This window comes from Stylophora pistillata, chromosome 13, assembly GCF_964205215.1.
Source record: "Stylophora pistillata chromosome 13, jaStyPist1.2, whole genome shotgun sequence".
In the NCBI taxonomy this organism is placed as follows: domain Eukaryota; kingdom Metazoa; phylum Cnidaria; class Anthozoa; order Scleractinia; family Pocilloporidae; genus Stylophora; species Stylophora pistillata.
Window position 1 is genome coordinate 14,648,915 of NC_142531.1, and position 16,257 is coordinate 14,665,171.

The 16,257-nt window shown below is 41.0% G+C and overlaps 2 protein-coding genes and 2 pseudogenes across 2 annotated transcripts; 1 reads left to right on the top strand and 3 right to left on the bottom strand.

Moving 5' to 3' along the window:
* The window catches only part of LOC148717779 (uncharacterized), a 2,641-nt pseudogene extending 73 nt beyond the window's left edge, over positions 1-2,568 (top strand).
* LOC148717780 (uncharacterized) lies at positions 2,272-3,965 on the bottom strand. Its single transcript, XM_088742414.1, has 3 exons — positions 3,501-3,965; positions 2,915-3,284; positions 2,272-2,633 (listed from the first exon to the last, which is right to left on the bottom strand). The coding sequence occupies exons 1-3, from the start codon at positions 3,963-3,965 to the stop codon at positions 2,272-2,274; spliced, it is 1,197 nt and encodes a 398-aa protein (XP_088598540.1).
* Positions 3,966-10,999: 7,034 nt separating this feature from the next.
* On the bottom strand, positions 11,000-12,711 carry LOC148717781 (uncharacterized; annotated as a pseudogene).
* A 375-nt stretch (positions 12,712-13,086) lies between these two features.
* Positions 13,087-15,718, bottom strand: LOC111321794 (uncharacterized). Its single transcript, XM_088742416.1, has 4 exons — positions 15,018-15,718; positions 13,912-14,333; positions 13,706-13,836; positions 13,087-13,332 (listed from the first exon to the last, which is right to left on the bottom strand). The coding sequence occupies exons 1-4, from the start codon at positions 15,716-15,718 to the stop codon at positions 13,087-13,089; spliced, it is 1,500 nt and encodes a 499-aa protein (XP_088598542.1).
* Positions 15,719-16,257: the final 539 nt, after the last annotated feature.

Genomic DNA, 16,257 nt, shown 5'->3' on the forward strand with positions numbered 1-16,257 from the left:
AAACTTTCGGTTGAAAGTCATTGCAAAGGTTCTAAAAGGCACAGCACCAACAACCAGAAAATTACAACATTACCTCAAAAACGCCTTGTGAAATACAGTATCCTCTGACCAACACAGAAATTATTATACATCTGAATTACACATATGTAACATCTGTTTGATCCAGATCATTCAGTCCATATACAGTAGCATGTGAATTTCACGTGATAACCCAATAACTGCACCAGATATTGGGTTATCATGTCGAGTTGAAAGTCTGCCTAGTTTTCAACTCCCTCGTCCGTGTAGTGTTGCCAAACGTTTGCAAAAATGGCTAAGCACTTCCCTTTTTTTCCGAGAGGGAATTGAAAGTTCTGATCGAGAACAAAGATTCCAAAAATACCAAGAGGACAACAACGAAAGGTGTAAAATTTTGAATGATTATTTGAGGGAGAAGAAGCTTTGGTTAGTGCTTTATAAAAGTTTTACGTCGGCGCGAGAGAAAGTACTGGCATCCCGTAGTTCCATGACTTCTTTACGAGTTAGACTGAACAAGCATTTAAAGACAAAAGGAACTGACGTAATCAAAGACCCAGAATTTTCATTTACAACAGATGAAAAAAGCCACTCGATACGTGTGCATCTTAGATAGGTGTCTTCTTTAAAAAATTGTTCGAAAAATGCATAATAAAACAATTATTGAATTCGGCTTTCGCATGATAACGTGAATTATCAAAACCTCATTGGCATCGGCAGACAAGTCAGCCCTCGGTTTTGATAATTAACGACATCATGCTCAACCTCAACAAATAACCGCTTATACATTGTCTTAAAATTCTTTATCAAACTATTTCTTCCCATCTTTAGTCCAATATCCATAATTTTCATATATTTTGTCACCCGAGCGCTGAGGTGAGTTCCCCGCTGTTCATAGTACACGACTGCCTTGTGACTGCTGGGCTCCACAACGAAAAATTTTTTAGAAAACCGGCACTCCTGATGTTTAGTTATCAACACCGAAGCCACTGGCTTCACACAATTTAAACTAAAGTGATGAAAATCGTGAAATTGAAGCTCATCATCGCCAAGCTCGGGAAACAAACATAGAAAACTCTCTGTTTCACGGACAAAAGCGTTGTCGCCATCCAGCCTCTTTCGCTTCCCACATTTTTTTCTCCACAGACATACTTCTTAACAACGAATGTAACACCATGTTTAAAAAGCTCTTCCCTTCACTTTGATTTTCATTTGCGTTAATTAATGACTGAGGTGGAGAAAGCACCTCCCCTGGAGTCAGCAGGTCATAGCAGAGTTTCACCAGTTAGATGGCGAGCCGTCTCCTACTGAACATTCCTTGGTGAAGAGTATTCTAGCCAGTGCGCAGCGTTTTCTGGCCCATCACACATCCAAGGAGCCTATCACAGTCTTTCAGTTAGAACAGTTAGCTGTCTGCCAGGCGGACTCGATGGCCTCTTTGTAGAATATTCGTTCATTTGTCAGATGCTTGCTAGCTTTTGCTGCCCTTCTTAGATTTGATGAGCTTACTAAGCTTGTTCGATCTCATGTCAAAATCGAAAATGACATGTTAAAATTATTTACTCATGAAGTAAAACTAATCAGTATAGAGATGGAGCTTGCATTGTCGTGGCTTCTTCTGGGAAAGCAATTTGTCCGGTTGCTTTGATGAACTGTTATTTAGGAAGAGCTGGGCTTCCCTGCGATAGCCGTTTGTTTTACCAGCTTGCCAAAAATAAATGTGGTTATAAGCCTTGGGCTAAAGGTCTAAGCTATTCGCAGTTAAGGGATTTAGTGCTAGAGGCTATTAAAGGTATTACACCGGATACTTCTGCCATTGGTAGGCATAGTCTTAGGAAAGGCGGGACTACTGCCGCCGCAAATGCTGGCCTGCCTGACCGTCTTTATAAGCGTCATGGCCCCTTGGCTAGTAAATCGGCTAAGGACGGGTATGTTCAAGGTTCTTTACCATCACATTTGGCGGTTTCTATGGCTTTAGTTATTTAGTTTCCTCATACGCACCGCTTAATTTATTCTAGGATCTATTTAGTTGGTCGTACCCGGGGGACCGTTGTATATGGGCACAGCTGGCCTGGGGTTTTCCTCCTGGGTGCAAGTGGAGGTACGGGGAGGTTTTTCACCCAGCCGTTGTTCCACGACTCCATCTCGGTTAGCTTATGATTTAGATCATTGACGCTGAATGCAACATGGCTTGTATTTTTTTGTTTTTGTTTTTCTTATATATTTTTGGGTTATATATTACTTTTCTATGATTCGTCATGTATTCCGAATAAACCATACACTTGGTTTGGAGCGAACCGGACCCAAGGTATGAGTGAGATCTTTTGTTGGGTCAAACGTTGGGTTAAGGCTGAGGAAATTTCCTGGGGTGAGTGTGAATCCAGAGCTGAAGTCAGCTCCTACGTAGACTAATGGCAGGGGATTGATTACTGCTTCGACTTCCTTTACAACAGTTTCCAGTTGAACTATAGAAAGACGAATCTTTCCAATACTCTTTCGAAGAGACTGCTTCACAAGTCCGATAAGTCTTTCATAGAAACCACCCATCCAGGGGGCCAGTTCAATGATGAAGCTCCACTTTATGCCTTCGTTGGCCAGGTAAGTTTGTGTGTCAGGACCTGTCATGGAAAGTTGCCATGCTTCTTAAACAGTCGACTTTACTACTTTGAACTGGGAAGCATTGTCGGAAATTATCTGTTTCGGTTTTCCACATGTGGCAAAGAATCTTCTTAGGCAGAACAGGAATTATTCAGCGGTCATGTCATGAACGACATCTAAGTGAATAGCTCTAACTGCTAAACAAGTAAACAGACACAGCTTGACTTTGAAACCTCTGTATGCCGGAAGGGCTCTGGTCGTGTAAGTAGTCCAACAAGTTGGCAGTCATGGCAGGTCTTACACCGTTTTTCCACTTGTTTATCAATTCCAGCCCACCAAACCTTTGTAGGAAGTCTCTGTTTGGTTTTTACCAGCCCCTGATGACCCTCATGTGCTAAGGTCAGTACTCTTTTACGCAGTCTTCGTGGAATTAGCAGTCTCGTTACCCTTAATACTAACTTTACAACTAAAGAGAGTTCATTTCTGACCTGTTTATACTGTGGCGGGGCTTTGTCCCAGTCTCCTGTTGAGATGCACTCTTGTAGTTGTAAAATTTCTGGGTCGGTAGCTAATTCTCTCTCAATTTCTTTGATGGGTATTGCTACTGGTGCTGATGTTTCTGCCACAAGGCGAATAAATTCCTCAGCATCATCATGATCACTCAACTCTTCCTTCTCAACAAGTCGTGAAAGAGAGTCAGCAATGTTCTGTTTACCTGGTACGTACTGTACCCGAAACCGGTAGGGCTGAAGGCGAAGTACCTAACGCTCTATCCGAGCCGAATTGCGGTAACTAGTTGAGTATATAGTTTCTAGGGGCTTGTGGTCTGTCGGAAACATGAACTCCATCCCATACAGGTACATGTGATACCTCTCGCATCCCCACACCAGTCCCAATGCCTCTCTTTCTGTTTGTGAGTATCTGCGTTCAACTCCTGTTAAGGCACGACCAGCATATGCGATTACACGCTCTTGTCCCTCCTGAACCAGTGTAAGCACTGCCCCAAGGCCTAGCGGGCTTGCATCTGTAATTAGCTTAGTTCCCTCTGCATTTCTGTCAAAATATGCCAATGTTTCTGCCCGTCCCAGCTTACTCCTCAGGATTTTAAATGACGCTCTCTGTTCTGTGCCCCATTTGAATGATACATTCTTCCTAGTCAATTCTCTGAGTGGCTCTGAGATGCTTGCTAAATTAGGAATGAACCGGGCGCTAAAATTCACTAATCCGAGGAAACTCCGCACTTCTTCTGCGTTTGTGGGTTCCTTAGCCCGGACTACTGCGTCAACACGTGACTCTGTTGAGCCGATACCTTTCCTTGATAGCAGATATCCCACGAAGGTGAGTTGTGGCATTCTAAACTCGTTTCCGGATTGAGGGTCAGTCCTTTGTCACTAATACACTCAATGGTCTTTTGCAACCTGCTGCCATGTTCTTCAACCGTACGACCATGGATAATTATACCATCGTGGATATTGTAGGCACCCTCACATCCAGCCAGCACTTGTTGAATCGTGTGCTGATAAACTCCGGGGCAGAACTGATTCCGAACATCAAGCGTTTATACCTATACAACCCCTTGTGAGTAATGAATGTGGTAATAACCCTCGACTGTTGTTCCAATTCAATCTGATGAAATCCCCATTTGAGGTCTAATTTGCTGAACACCTTGCTTCAATTCAGTTGATAGAGTATTTTATCAACTGTGGGAATGGGATGATGTTCCCTTACAATAGCCTCATTGGCTTTTCTCATGTCTACGCAGAGTCTGATCTCCCCCGAGGGTTTGGGAAGCACCACGACCAGACTTACCCATAGAGTGGGGGCCTTCAACTGGTTCGATAATATCACAGTTCACCAGTTCCTTGCGTTTCTGTTCTATTTTGTCCCTTAGCCTATAAGGTGGGCGTCTCAACTTCTGTGCAACAGGTTTAACTGAGGTGTCAACGTGGAGCTTTGCTTGAAAACCCTTAAGTTTTCCTACTCCCTTAAAACACTCAGGAAAATCCCTAAGCAGGTTTTCTTCTTCCATGGCATTAATTTCAAGTTTCAGTATTGCCAGCTCCTCTGAGGTCTCCCTGCTAAGTATTGCCCTTGCTTTCTCCTCCACAACAATAAAACACACAGGGCAACGTTTATCCTTATAACAAAGTTCAGTTTCAAACTCACCAGCAGTAGTTAGTGGCTCATTGGATCCATAAGAGTACAGCTTTCTGTTGGATTTTCTTGAAACACATTTCACTTTCTTCTCCTTAAGCGTCTCCCATGTCGCTCTGTCAATAACATTGCAAGTGGAGCCAGAGTCGACTAGAACTCATTCCAGTCGAACACCTCCTAGCTCAATGTCTACGGTGGGAATATCTCTTCCATTAGACTGTAAGGTGAAGGCGAAATCATCATCTTTGGTGACTTGGCGTGTATTTCCTTTTCCTGGGTCTATTAGCATCGTCTTCCTTCGTTTTGCAAACTGTGGAAAAATGTCCCGCTCTTTCACATTTCATACAAGTAGCCACTCTTGCCTTGCACTCCGGATCCTTTGCAAAATGTCCTTCGAGTCCACACCGATAACAATGTCCTCCTCCACGTTTAGGCAAATCAAAATTTCCCCGCTCTAAGGAATTTACATTTCCGCTCCGTGAATCGCTTTCAGTCGACCGTGCCTGACTTTCGGCAGCTTCCATGGATATAGCAACAGCTCCAGCCTTCTGAAGTGTGAGTTTACCACTGACAGCGAGTAGTTTCTTGCGAAGATCATGGGACCGTCATTTATCAATTAACTGATCGCTTATTTGTTCTTCGTCGGATGTTCCGAAGTCGCAATTCTCGCTAAGCTGGAAGAATCTGGTCACAAACTGCTCTGTTGTCTCGGACTCTTCCTGTTTTGCTTGACGGAACTGATGTCGTTCAAGTGGGATGTTAACTTGTGGCAAAAAATGTGCGTCCAGTAGTCTCATAGCTTTCGCATACTGCGTTTCTTCTTCTGTGGCTGGTCCAGAGTCACTCAGCGTAACAAAAATGTCCTGAACATCCTGTCCAGCGTAATGCAAAAGTAAGGCTTGTTTTTGTGCGTCTTTTGTGATACCCTTGGCCTCGAGAAAAAACTCAAAAGAACGTTTCCATCGTCTCCCACGAGGTCCCACGCTTGTCGGATGGCCTGTGCAATCGAAAGGTTGTATGTTTCCAAATTCGATGTTCACGGCCATATTTGCTCTGCATATATCTGAAAATTTCCTGTTTATCCTTGTCGCCAATTGTAGAGTTTAATATGCGTATCTAAAGAACGGATTAAGACGGATTACACCGCGGTCCTTAACTCTCCGACTCCATACTCTCTTCTTCTCTTTCCTATCCTATAATAGTCTTTTATATATCCCGGCATACACTACAGGGAGGAGGGAAAGGGATATTGTTGTAGTGAATAAAAGTTGTCCACACGTGGGATTTTATGTGCCATGTGTTAAATAATTGGCTACTAGCCATCAACAGGTGACCAGTGTACAATGCAACATGGAATTTAATTATGCCATACTGTTAGCCCCTGTAGGTTTAGCAATATGCCACAATGTGATCTTTCAACTTGCATGAAACAGTGTTATAAACAATGAAGGATACTACATGTAAACTTAAGTTCGGTGAATAAATGATAAAGGTGAAATGTTCATTTTCCATGAACGTGGGACGAAGAAAAAATCAGGGTCCCCGACAGGAATCAAATCCATGACCTCCCTCCCCGATACCAGTTGTGTGCTTTACGGACTGAGATACTGAGAGACTCTTGGTGAGCAGGGACATTTACTAGCTTGATATGTGAACATTTGTACATTTCATCTTTATCAGCACTGTTATAACCATCTCGAATGGGTTGTTTTCAAGTGTATTTAGTGATGTAAACATGATTTATTGTGGATATTTTGAGGTTCAGAAGTTGCGCTACTTTGATTTTGTCCTAGTGGCCCTAATGACTAATTGTATTAAAAGCATATCTGTTTAGGGATAGAACAGCTGATCCCAAACTATCTCTTTTTTGTACAGCTGACAGATTACCAGATCTCTTAATTTTCTGCACTGGGAAACTGTTCAGCCTGAAAGTGGACCCCTTCCAAATACCAGTACCCGCCCCCAGGAACTCGAACTACTCTGCAAACATGAAATGTCTGAGGTTTTAAAGAAAGCTTAAACAAAGCTTTGGACATCCAAGTTAGTGGTTTTGGTATAGTGTAGTTTCGTGCCACTTAGTTGGCAGGTTCTCTTATAAGGAGACTACAATTTATTGTTGTGTTAAGTTCAAGACTTTGAAGAGCAATGACACGGTTACAAAATAGTGGCATGGTTAGAATAACAGCAACATGCTGGGTTTACAAATGTAATCTGTTATTGTTGATTGGCAATCTCATCTGGTTGTCATAATTAGCATAAATTATCACAGGTAACGAGAGACCACGAGGTGGAAATAAACATGGGAGTTGTGTTCTAGAATCCTAGTGCTCTTTGTTCGCCACTTACTATTCTTTCTCTTTAGTCAACTCTACAAATCAACATGGTGGTAGCTGCGGGATTGTAAAATTCAATCGTGGCGACAGGGAATTTTCGTCTACCGCCCCAACTCGACATAAATTCTGGAAATATCTCAGAAAACTTAAAACGATGGCGACGACAAGTCGAAGTGTATTTAGCCGCTTCTGGAGCGATGGCGAAGGAAAAACAAATCCAAACAGCAATCATCTTGAATTGTGCTGGAAATGACGTCCTCGAAGTAGACGATAATCTCACGTGGGACGAGGAAGGAGATAAAGATGACCCCGAAAAAGTCTTCGAGGCACTCGAGAAATACTGCAACCCACGAGACAACGAGGTGATGGAATCACATGGGTTCTGGAACATCGAGTATCAAGAGCCCTTCGACAAATTCTTCACTGAGCTACAAACAGGAATCACCGCATGCAACTTTCTTGAAAAGGATAGGATGCTGAGAGACAAAATTGTCTTCACAGCAACGCGAAAACTACGAGAGCTTCTATTGAGAGAAGACAACCTCACACTTGACAAAACCCTGAAAATATGCAGCGCTTTTGAGGAATCAAATAAACAAAAAAAGAGTTTAAAAAAAACATCGGAAGCGCCTCACATTCAACTCCATCTAATCGGAACAAAGTCTCCAAGAAATCCAACCCAAAACCGCAAGACAATCCAACCCAGATCCAACAAGAGCAGCATGTTTAAGGCAGGTAATGATAATCAGCAGTTTGATTGTAAATATTGAGGACATAAACATGAACGAAAACGAGAAAAATGTCCAGCCTGGGGTAAGACATGCGATAATTGTAAAGACCTGACCCATTTGAAATCCAAATGTTCGAAGAAAGTACATGCTGTTGTGTCTCAATCGGATGATCATAATGACCCTAATAAAGACTTTGATGACAAATGGCTTTTCGCCATTAATAATGAGGAAACTGGAGTCACAGCAAATCTCTCTATCAATTACCATATTGTGAAATTCCAACTGGACACAAAGAAGGTAGTGATCCACTTGAAGCTCTATTGGAGCACTGCAACACCCCGTGACAGGACATTGGTCTTAGCCCTGCTGAACTCATGTTCAAACGTAAGACGCGCTCACTCGTACCTCCATTCAACAAGCATTCAAGCAATGATCCCATTGAGGTAAGGCGTCAAGCGCGCAAAGACACCGTCAAGAAAAGCCATGACAGGAGAGCAAAGAGTCTCCCTGAACTGGACGTAGGACAGTCCATATTCTTTCAACATTTGGAAAGAAGACTCCAACATACTACGCCCAAGCACCTATGAAGTCAAAAGACCTAATGGAAGTACATATGGACGAAATATAGTTCACCTTAGACCCACCAAAGTAAACCTCAAGACTCGAGACACTTCTCCATCTCATTTCCCTCACTCTTCCAACCAAACAGCACCAAAAGAACAGACGACGCCTACCAAATCTTTACCTGATGAAGTGGCAAACAGCAGTGACAACAACGCAAGCAACCCCCAAAGCGCTCAGTCCAACAGCTTTGCAGTAAATAGACCACGACGATCCATAAATCCTCCTGTTCGTTTTAATGACTATATAATTAGGTAATTGACACTGGTTTCTAATTGGTCATGATTTTATAGGCATGTTGACTTATCAATAGTGCCTCTTACTCATAGTTTTGTCAACGTTGTAACTGTTTTTATTGACACTCCAGAAATTTTAAGCTTTCTTTTCTTTCTCCCAGAAGAAGGGATATTGATTGGCTATCTCATCTGGTTGACATAATTAGCATGAATTATCATAGGTTACGAGAAACCACGAGGTGGAAATAAACATAGCAGTTGTGTTCTAGAATCCTAGTGCTCTTTGTTTTCCGCTTACTACTTTTTCTCCTCGGTCAACTCTACAAATCAACCGTTATGACAGAAGATCATAGTAGATTGTGTCATTGCAATGGTAGTTTTATGCTACTAACTGTTCTATGAGAGTTTTAAGAATGGCATATTTGTAAATCACCTTACAGTTTGAAATTACATTCAAACATTACAGCAAATTCCTTTTGCAATATTTCACATTTTGAGAAATAAATAATAACTTGCTTGCAGATGGATACATGATTAGAGTTTCACATTCTCAAACATAATTTTTAAATTCAACTGTTGGAAAAGGGAAGAAAAATTATTATCAGAGAACAGTGCATTGTTCATTAGTTTTCCACCGATTAGAGTGATAAATGTTTATATCACGATGTTTCATTATTACTATGAATTCTTTAGGAAAAATAAAATCAGTTTGAGAAGTAATAAACACTCCTATATTCCCATAGTTGAAGTCATCTTTCTATAAGTGTGACACTTGTTCTCCTTGTCTAGAATAATATTAAGCAACAATAAATGTTTCACTAAATGCACTTTACAGATGTGTATATTAAGCTCTTCTTTCCTGCCTGAAGTTCATTTGTCATGAAAGGCCTACTTGAGCAGTAAGAAAGATCACACAAGTTTATACAATAAGGCCCAGTTTAAACGTGGCATTTTACATGCGCCGAATGTAATACTAATTTAAGTCGACCTGAATTAAACAAGTTCGGCATTTGATTTAAACGTGGCATTTAATTATGCCGAATTTTATTGCCGAGTGCGAGTGACAACTTCATTCCTAGACTCCGCTCTAAGTCCCCCGCCAATGTGGCTGAGAAAAATAGGGAGGATATTTTGTGTTTTCGGCGTTTATGCCTCTCAAACATCATTTGCGCTAACAGGAAACGGCGACTTATCATGCAGATGGCAGTGCATCATCTGCTAGCAAGAAGAAGACGTCTTCTGTATGTTTGTTCCCTTGTTATGCTTTTCCTATCGCAAAGAAATGCCATAGCACGTGTCCCAAGACCCCGATCGTGCCATCGATTGATAGGAAATGAAGGCTGGTGGCACAAGGTATGGACTGCATATTCTGATGGTCGGTTTACGAAAACCTTACGTGTTCCACGGGCAACATCATTCAATTTATTTTAAGTCGTGTGGGGAACGTACTTCAAAGACAAACTGTGAAGGAGGAACCAATTTCACCTGAGGAAAGACTGGGCATATGTCTTTATAGACTGGGAAGAGGCGATTACTATTACACTATCGCTGAAATGGTAGGAAGAGGAGTTGCCACTGTGAGCTCCATTGTACTGAAAGTATGCCAGGTTCTTGTTGAATATTTGTGGGCTGAAAGTAGTCAAGTAACATGCCGAAATCCCGAGAAGACTTCGAGCGAAAGATTCTTGACATGGAGGAATTATGGCAGTTCCCTTGCTGCTGGGTGGCACTGGATGGATGCCACATACCCATAAAATGTCCTCCCGGCGGCCTTGAAGCTTGTAAAGAATATCTCAATGCTAAATTTTGGTATCTTTTAACTCTTTAGTTGTCATGAACTGTTGCTTTTTATTTTTTGCATTTAAACGAGCAGAACATTATGACAAGGATAAAGGCTGATAGTTTCTAAAGAAACTGTTCGGGGCTGCGTCGGTTGGGGTAACGAAATAATTTGGATACATCAACAAAGCTGAAATGGTAAATTGGCCACCGTAACGATTACAAAAGCTGACGTTGCGAGCGTTAGCCCTTCGTTGGAGCGAATAGAGGAATTGTGGGTTGTGTGTGCTTTTAAAGGTAGAAAATGGAGCTACGTTATTGGTGGGAACATGTCAACGAGAAAATCACAAATAAAAAGCGTTCGTTGATCCCTGTAGGATTTAGACTGCCGGTTTGAAAGATGAGCTTTTGTTCAAAAGCTCACCTTTTGTAATTGTGGACATCAACAAAACAAATAAGAATCTGACTGTGAAATGATAACCTTACAATGCAATCTAGCCTCGCAATTTACCAACTAAAGTGTGTTACTGTCTTAGAAATTATGATACACATTTCTATCACAAAAGTCTTCATTCAAATTTGATGGCTTGACGTTATGTGTTGAGGTGAAAGACCTGAGGGACCCCTCTGGCAATCCTGGCCTATTGGATACATTTGGCGCAAATGCTGTGCACCACTGTTGGTTGTAATCGGAAGTCATAGGGCCACCCTTGGCATACTGTGCATCCTCAAAGGGATGCATTGCTTGGAAAAGAGGTTGCTGAAAGCTGGCAGAACCTAAATTTGGCTGGGTTAGAAGCTGAATCATTTTCAGTTCATGTTCAGGGGATTTGTTCATTTCTTCTTGCAAGAACCTGATAAACTCTTTCGTTGGATCAATATTGCAAACCTCTTTAACTAGCTCTGCAGCTTCCATAACAGCAGCTGCAAGGTTTTCCTTTGGTTTTTCCTTCTTCCTTTTCTTTATAGGAATAAAAAGTCCTCCTTCAGAATCGTTATTATTTTCCAAATCATCTTGAAGTGATTCATCCGCATCAGCTGATTTGGAGGAATTCTCAGAACTGGTAGACTGCTCTAAAGAAGAAGGCTCTATGGCTTGGTCTGGTTGGGAGCTATCTCTCGTTTGCGCTACTGTAAATAGAGGCTTAAACCAGTTGCCAAGCCCTCTGTCTTCTTGGAATCGTTTGATCCCTGTGGCTGTTCGTATGGTGAGTGCTGCTTGTTTGCAGTCACTTACACATCTTTTAAACTTTGTACGCATTTGTTCCACGCTAAATTTAAACACCTTACCCCTTGCAGAAGCCCTTTTTCTTCAATTTAGTCAAAATTTCCACCTAAATCTCGCCATTCCTTTGACACTTGGTGTTAGTAAAAATGAGCTTTCTCTTGTAGTAAGTATTGCTCTTCACAATATCGATGAAGTCGTCAACATCCTCAGGGCTCCAAGCTGATTTACGACCAGATTTCTTTTTCTTCCCCTTAGACTTCTTCACAAAAAGACTTGGCGACCCTCCTTCCTCCTCCTCCTCCTCATCATCATCACTGGATTTCTCGTCTACATCACCATCTTCCAAGTTACCAGCTTCCACTCTAAAAAGCCAAGATATAGCATTTTGATCATTTTCACTGAACTACCATAACTATAAACAATGTGACGTGAAAACATTTGGCACAGAGAGGGGAGGAGGAAAGACATCTCTGAAGCCTTCAAATTAAAATTATTGCACATTTTTTACTCACCCTAGAGCAAATTAAATAGACAGAAATACAGGAAGAGTAGAATTGTTTCACATTTCCCAGACCCAACGTTTATGAATAAGTTAACGAAAAACACCTCCTGACCCTTCTGTAAAATTCACTGACTTGTTTATAAAAATTTAAGCTACTATACTCCAATATTCCAGAATAAAATAAACAAAATTAAACAGTATAAAGGAAAAAGCCACATATCAAACGTCTCGATCCCGTTTGCAAAGCCAATAGATACCTGTCTCGTCGATTCTTTGCCGGGCTTTGCAAGGATTTACCACCACAGCTTCAGCTTGAGTGAGAGGAGTCACTGATATTCGTTTCACTTTCCTGATCAAATTCTCGTTCATCGACTTCGTTTGCAATGAGCTACACTTCGTCCTGCCTTCCAACCCTGTGTTTCCTCGTCACCTTCAAAAACAGTGCATCTCAAACAAAAAAATTCTCGCATGTCAAACATGTATACTTTGTCGTATAGAAGCACGAACCACACATACTATCTTCGACAGCCGCCAAATCATGTGTTCTAGTACACCCGCGATTCCTTCCCGCCAGTTTTCTTTGCGTATGTCATGTAGCATAAAACTGTTGTGTTATGGGTAAAATATAATTGAACATAATTTATGAATTAGATTCGGCACATGTAAAATGCGGCGTTTAAATCAACTGTCGAACTTCAGTCGCATATTCGACTGAACTCGCATTTATAACAAATCTGCCGAATTTAATTGATTTAAACGTCGCATTTTACATGCACTTAATTCGGCAATTAGATTCGGCGCATGTAAAATGCGACGTTTAAACCGGGCCTAACTCTTATGTGATTGATGAACGGATTTTGCGTCAATCATACACATTTTAATTTACTCATTACCTGCAAACATTGGGTTGCTGTTCATTTTCCAAACAGTCCTGAACAAAAGACAAAATTTTTATGTATAGATCAATACCATGTCTATCACTGGCATCCATGGGATTTATCGAAACTTTCAGCTGTTCATAGTCTACTTCATTCAATGAGCAATTAACAGGTGGAACTTCCCCGCCTTCCATTTTAGCACCATCCCACTGGTTGCACGGTAAGGGCCCATTCCAGTCAATTTCATAAGCCTCAATCTAAACATATTAAGCAGGAAAAGGTAAAAAGGTAATTGATAAGATGCCAACAGGAGAGTAATATTAATCAGCAGGTTTGTGGTAAACTTCTAAAAAGCAGACAGGGCTTCTCTAAATTGGTCCTTTTAATTTTTTAAAACATGTACTTTGTTTAATTGGCACATTTCCTAGAAAAATAACAAGTGTATATACTGGATGAAACATACAGCCTTTTTGAAAAATCAGTTTGTGAGAAAACAAGGTAAATTGGATGATATTGTTTATAGTGAACCCATTTTGTCCAACAAGTTTCTTTTAAAATTTGGGTCTGTTGCAGTTTGAAATAATTTCAATTCAATTACTCAGAAAATAGGAAAATGAAATTAGTTAGTACCTCTGAAAACAGTTTCTGGGCCACAGTTAGGTTGGAATGAGCCACACTATTTATTCCTAGCATCCACAACTGAAGTGGGGTGTGGCTTCCACTTGATGAGACGCCATGGTGGTTCCAAGCTGATTTATGCGCTTTTGAGTATTGTTATAGAAAAAGCGCAATATAAGTATTAAATATTATTATTATTATTATTATTATTATTATACAAAAATTCTGGAGTGCAGCATTGCACCGTGGTATAAAAATGAAATGAAGACAGAAGATATGGATCTCAATGTCTGGACTAAGCACCTCACAAACTTCCAGATGGTAGAAAAGGTTGTAAAATAGATATGTTACTTGATTATACATGTCCCTCCAAAGTCTCTCTATCCTTTGGTTGTGCACACTCTGCCCTGCTATCATGCTGCTTCTGCTGGGACCTCGCTCAGGGTGGGAAAACATGAACAGTGACAGACCAACATTTTCCCCACCCTTGTCCTTTCGTACCCTTGAGGGTAGACAATACTTTGAAATAGCCTCTTGGAAAAGATCTAGCACTGTCTCAGATTTATTGTCATTTGAACATTTCAGGTAGACAATTGTCCGAGAAAAACCATCTATCCCTCCTTGAACAACCGGTTTACACCTATAAAATATAATAGACACCTTTCTTGTTGTACTGACAATGTTCGCCTTGGTTAAACAAAAGCTAGGGGGCTGTACAACCATAGTGTGAGAGGCAGATGCCATCAAAATGATCAAAATACTCTGCACTTAATACGTTCTTGAAACATCAGAATAAACAGTTATTTGAAATTACTAGTACCCTACTGATTATTCCGCCAGCTTTAGAAAGTGGCAGTTATGACAAGGTTTTGTTCTGCAATAAAGGCTGATAGTTTCGAAAAAAACTGTTTGGGGCTGCGTCGGTGGGAGTAACGAAATAATTTGGATATATCAACAAAGTTGAAATGGTAAATTGGCCACCGTAACGATAACAAAAGCTGACGTTTCGAGCGTTAGCCCTTCGCTCCGACGAAGGGCTAACGCTCGAAACGTCAGCTTTTGTAATCGTTACGGTGGCCAATTTACCATTTCAACTTTGTTGATATATCCTAATTATTTTGTTCTGAAATGGCTGTCTTAGTATTTTGTCAAAGCACAAGTGCTCTTTTAGAACTTGTGCCACTTTAAATATATTGACAACAGAATATCTTGCTTCTAAGAGAATGGTAGTTTGGGAAATTTATACTTTTTGAAGTTGTCTGGTAAGCTTTGTATGGAAAATCAGGAGAAGCAAGGTATTTTGCATTTGTTAAACTCTACTCACCTGATCAGCTTGTGGTTTTCATCAATATGCCACTGTGCATTAGGGCTTATCACATTGTACTCTCGTCTTTCCGTTACATGCAGCCACCGCATCACAGTTCCCTCGGGGTCAACTCTTCTCATGCTTTCTCTCACTCGTGTCTGCTGAATGAATACTCCCCTTGATCTAAGGTGACCCAAGACCATACGGTAACCAGAGTTGGGATGGTGCTGTCTAATATCAAGGATAATATTGTCCAGTACGTTGTTGTCAATGTCAGAAAAATAATGAGAAACTGACATGTTAAAATCCTTCATTCGTCTGTGAATAGTTGCCACTGACACATCAAACATGCGCGCCATGTCCACTGCTTTAAACCAATAATCCCTCAGGTATGATAACTGGCTTTCGGTAATGATAAGCTTTGGCCTACCAGGCAAGGCTCTTTGCTCAGCTTGTGCATGGAAATGAGTGCTTTGCAGGGAGTCTCGCTTTTCTGTTGGCAAATCGACGACATTTCTCAACTTTGTTATCGTAGATTCCTCTATCATATGAACAGATGCAAGACGCACACCATGGTGATATAACAGGTTAGCACGAGTGTATAAATTGTAAAAATGGTGCTCTAAGCTCTCTTCATCGCCACTACTATGGGAGAACAGCACTTCCAAACGGGATCTAACCCTAGAAAGGAAAATTTCTTTCGCAGATGGATCAGACATCCTTGCTAGACACACATACCATTAGAAACAGCAGCGCATCACCCAAGCCGAGAATAGACTGGACACTAAGAAATAACTCAGAGGGAGTTGCCATAAGTGCGCCTGCTTGTTAAAAAGCCAAATTGCGGGAAATTGAAATTCTGAATAAAATAAAGCGGTTCGATACCCTTGAATGATCCTGACTTTTTCACTGTTCATCTAATGGAAATGAATCCTTCTAATGCAATTCACAGAAGACAAATGCCCCTAGCCTTCAAGGCGGAGATGGAGTGGTTTGCGAAAGGCTTTCATCAGCCAAAAACTAAGTGTGAGATATCCGCAACAACTTCAAGACATGATATGGGATAAACCCTTCGACGATATTCTACCTACTTACGGTGAGTAATTTTTTTTCCATTTGGAGCTACATATTAGCTCTTGAAAGGAGACAAACCAACTTCACTTTAATTCGAAAAAATGGTCACAAAGGCTGAAAAGATCTTACCAGATAATCCTTTCGTGACCGGAAATTACTGTTGCGGGATTGATTTAACGCTTTC

Coding starts and splice junctions, on each gene's coding strand:
- LOC148717780 (XM_088742414.1), bottom strand. CDS start 3,965: ATGCCACAACTCACCTTCGTGGGATATCTGCTATCAAGGAAAGGTATC. Junction 3,285..3,500: donor AAAGAGAGGCATTGGGACTG/GTGTGGGGATGC, acceptor CTTGTTGAGAAG/GAAGAGTTGAGTGATCATGA. Junction 2,634..2,914: donor TAAACAAGTGGAAAAACGGT/GTAAGACCTGCC, acceptor TTTCCATGACAG/GTCCTGACACACAAACTTAC.
- LOC111321794 (XM_088742416.1), bottom strand. CDS start 15,718: ATGTCTGATCCATCTGCGAAAGAAATTTTCCTTTCTAGGGTTAGATCC. Junction 13,837..13,911: donor TGCTGCACTCCAGAATTTTT/GTATAATAATAA, acceptor AATACTCAAAAG/CGCATAAATCAGCTTGGAAC. Junction 13,333..13,705: donor CCCAGAAACTGTTTTCAGAG/GTACTAACTAAT, acceptor TAATATGTTTAG/ATTGAGGCTTATGAAATTGA.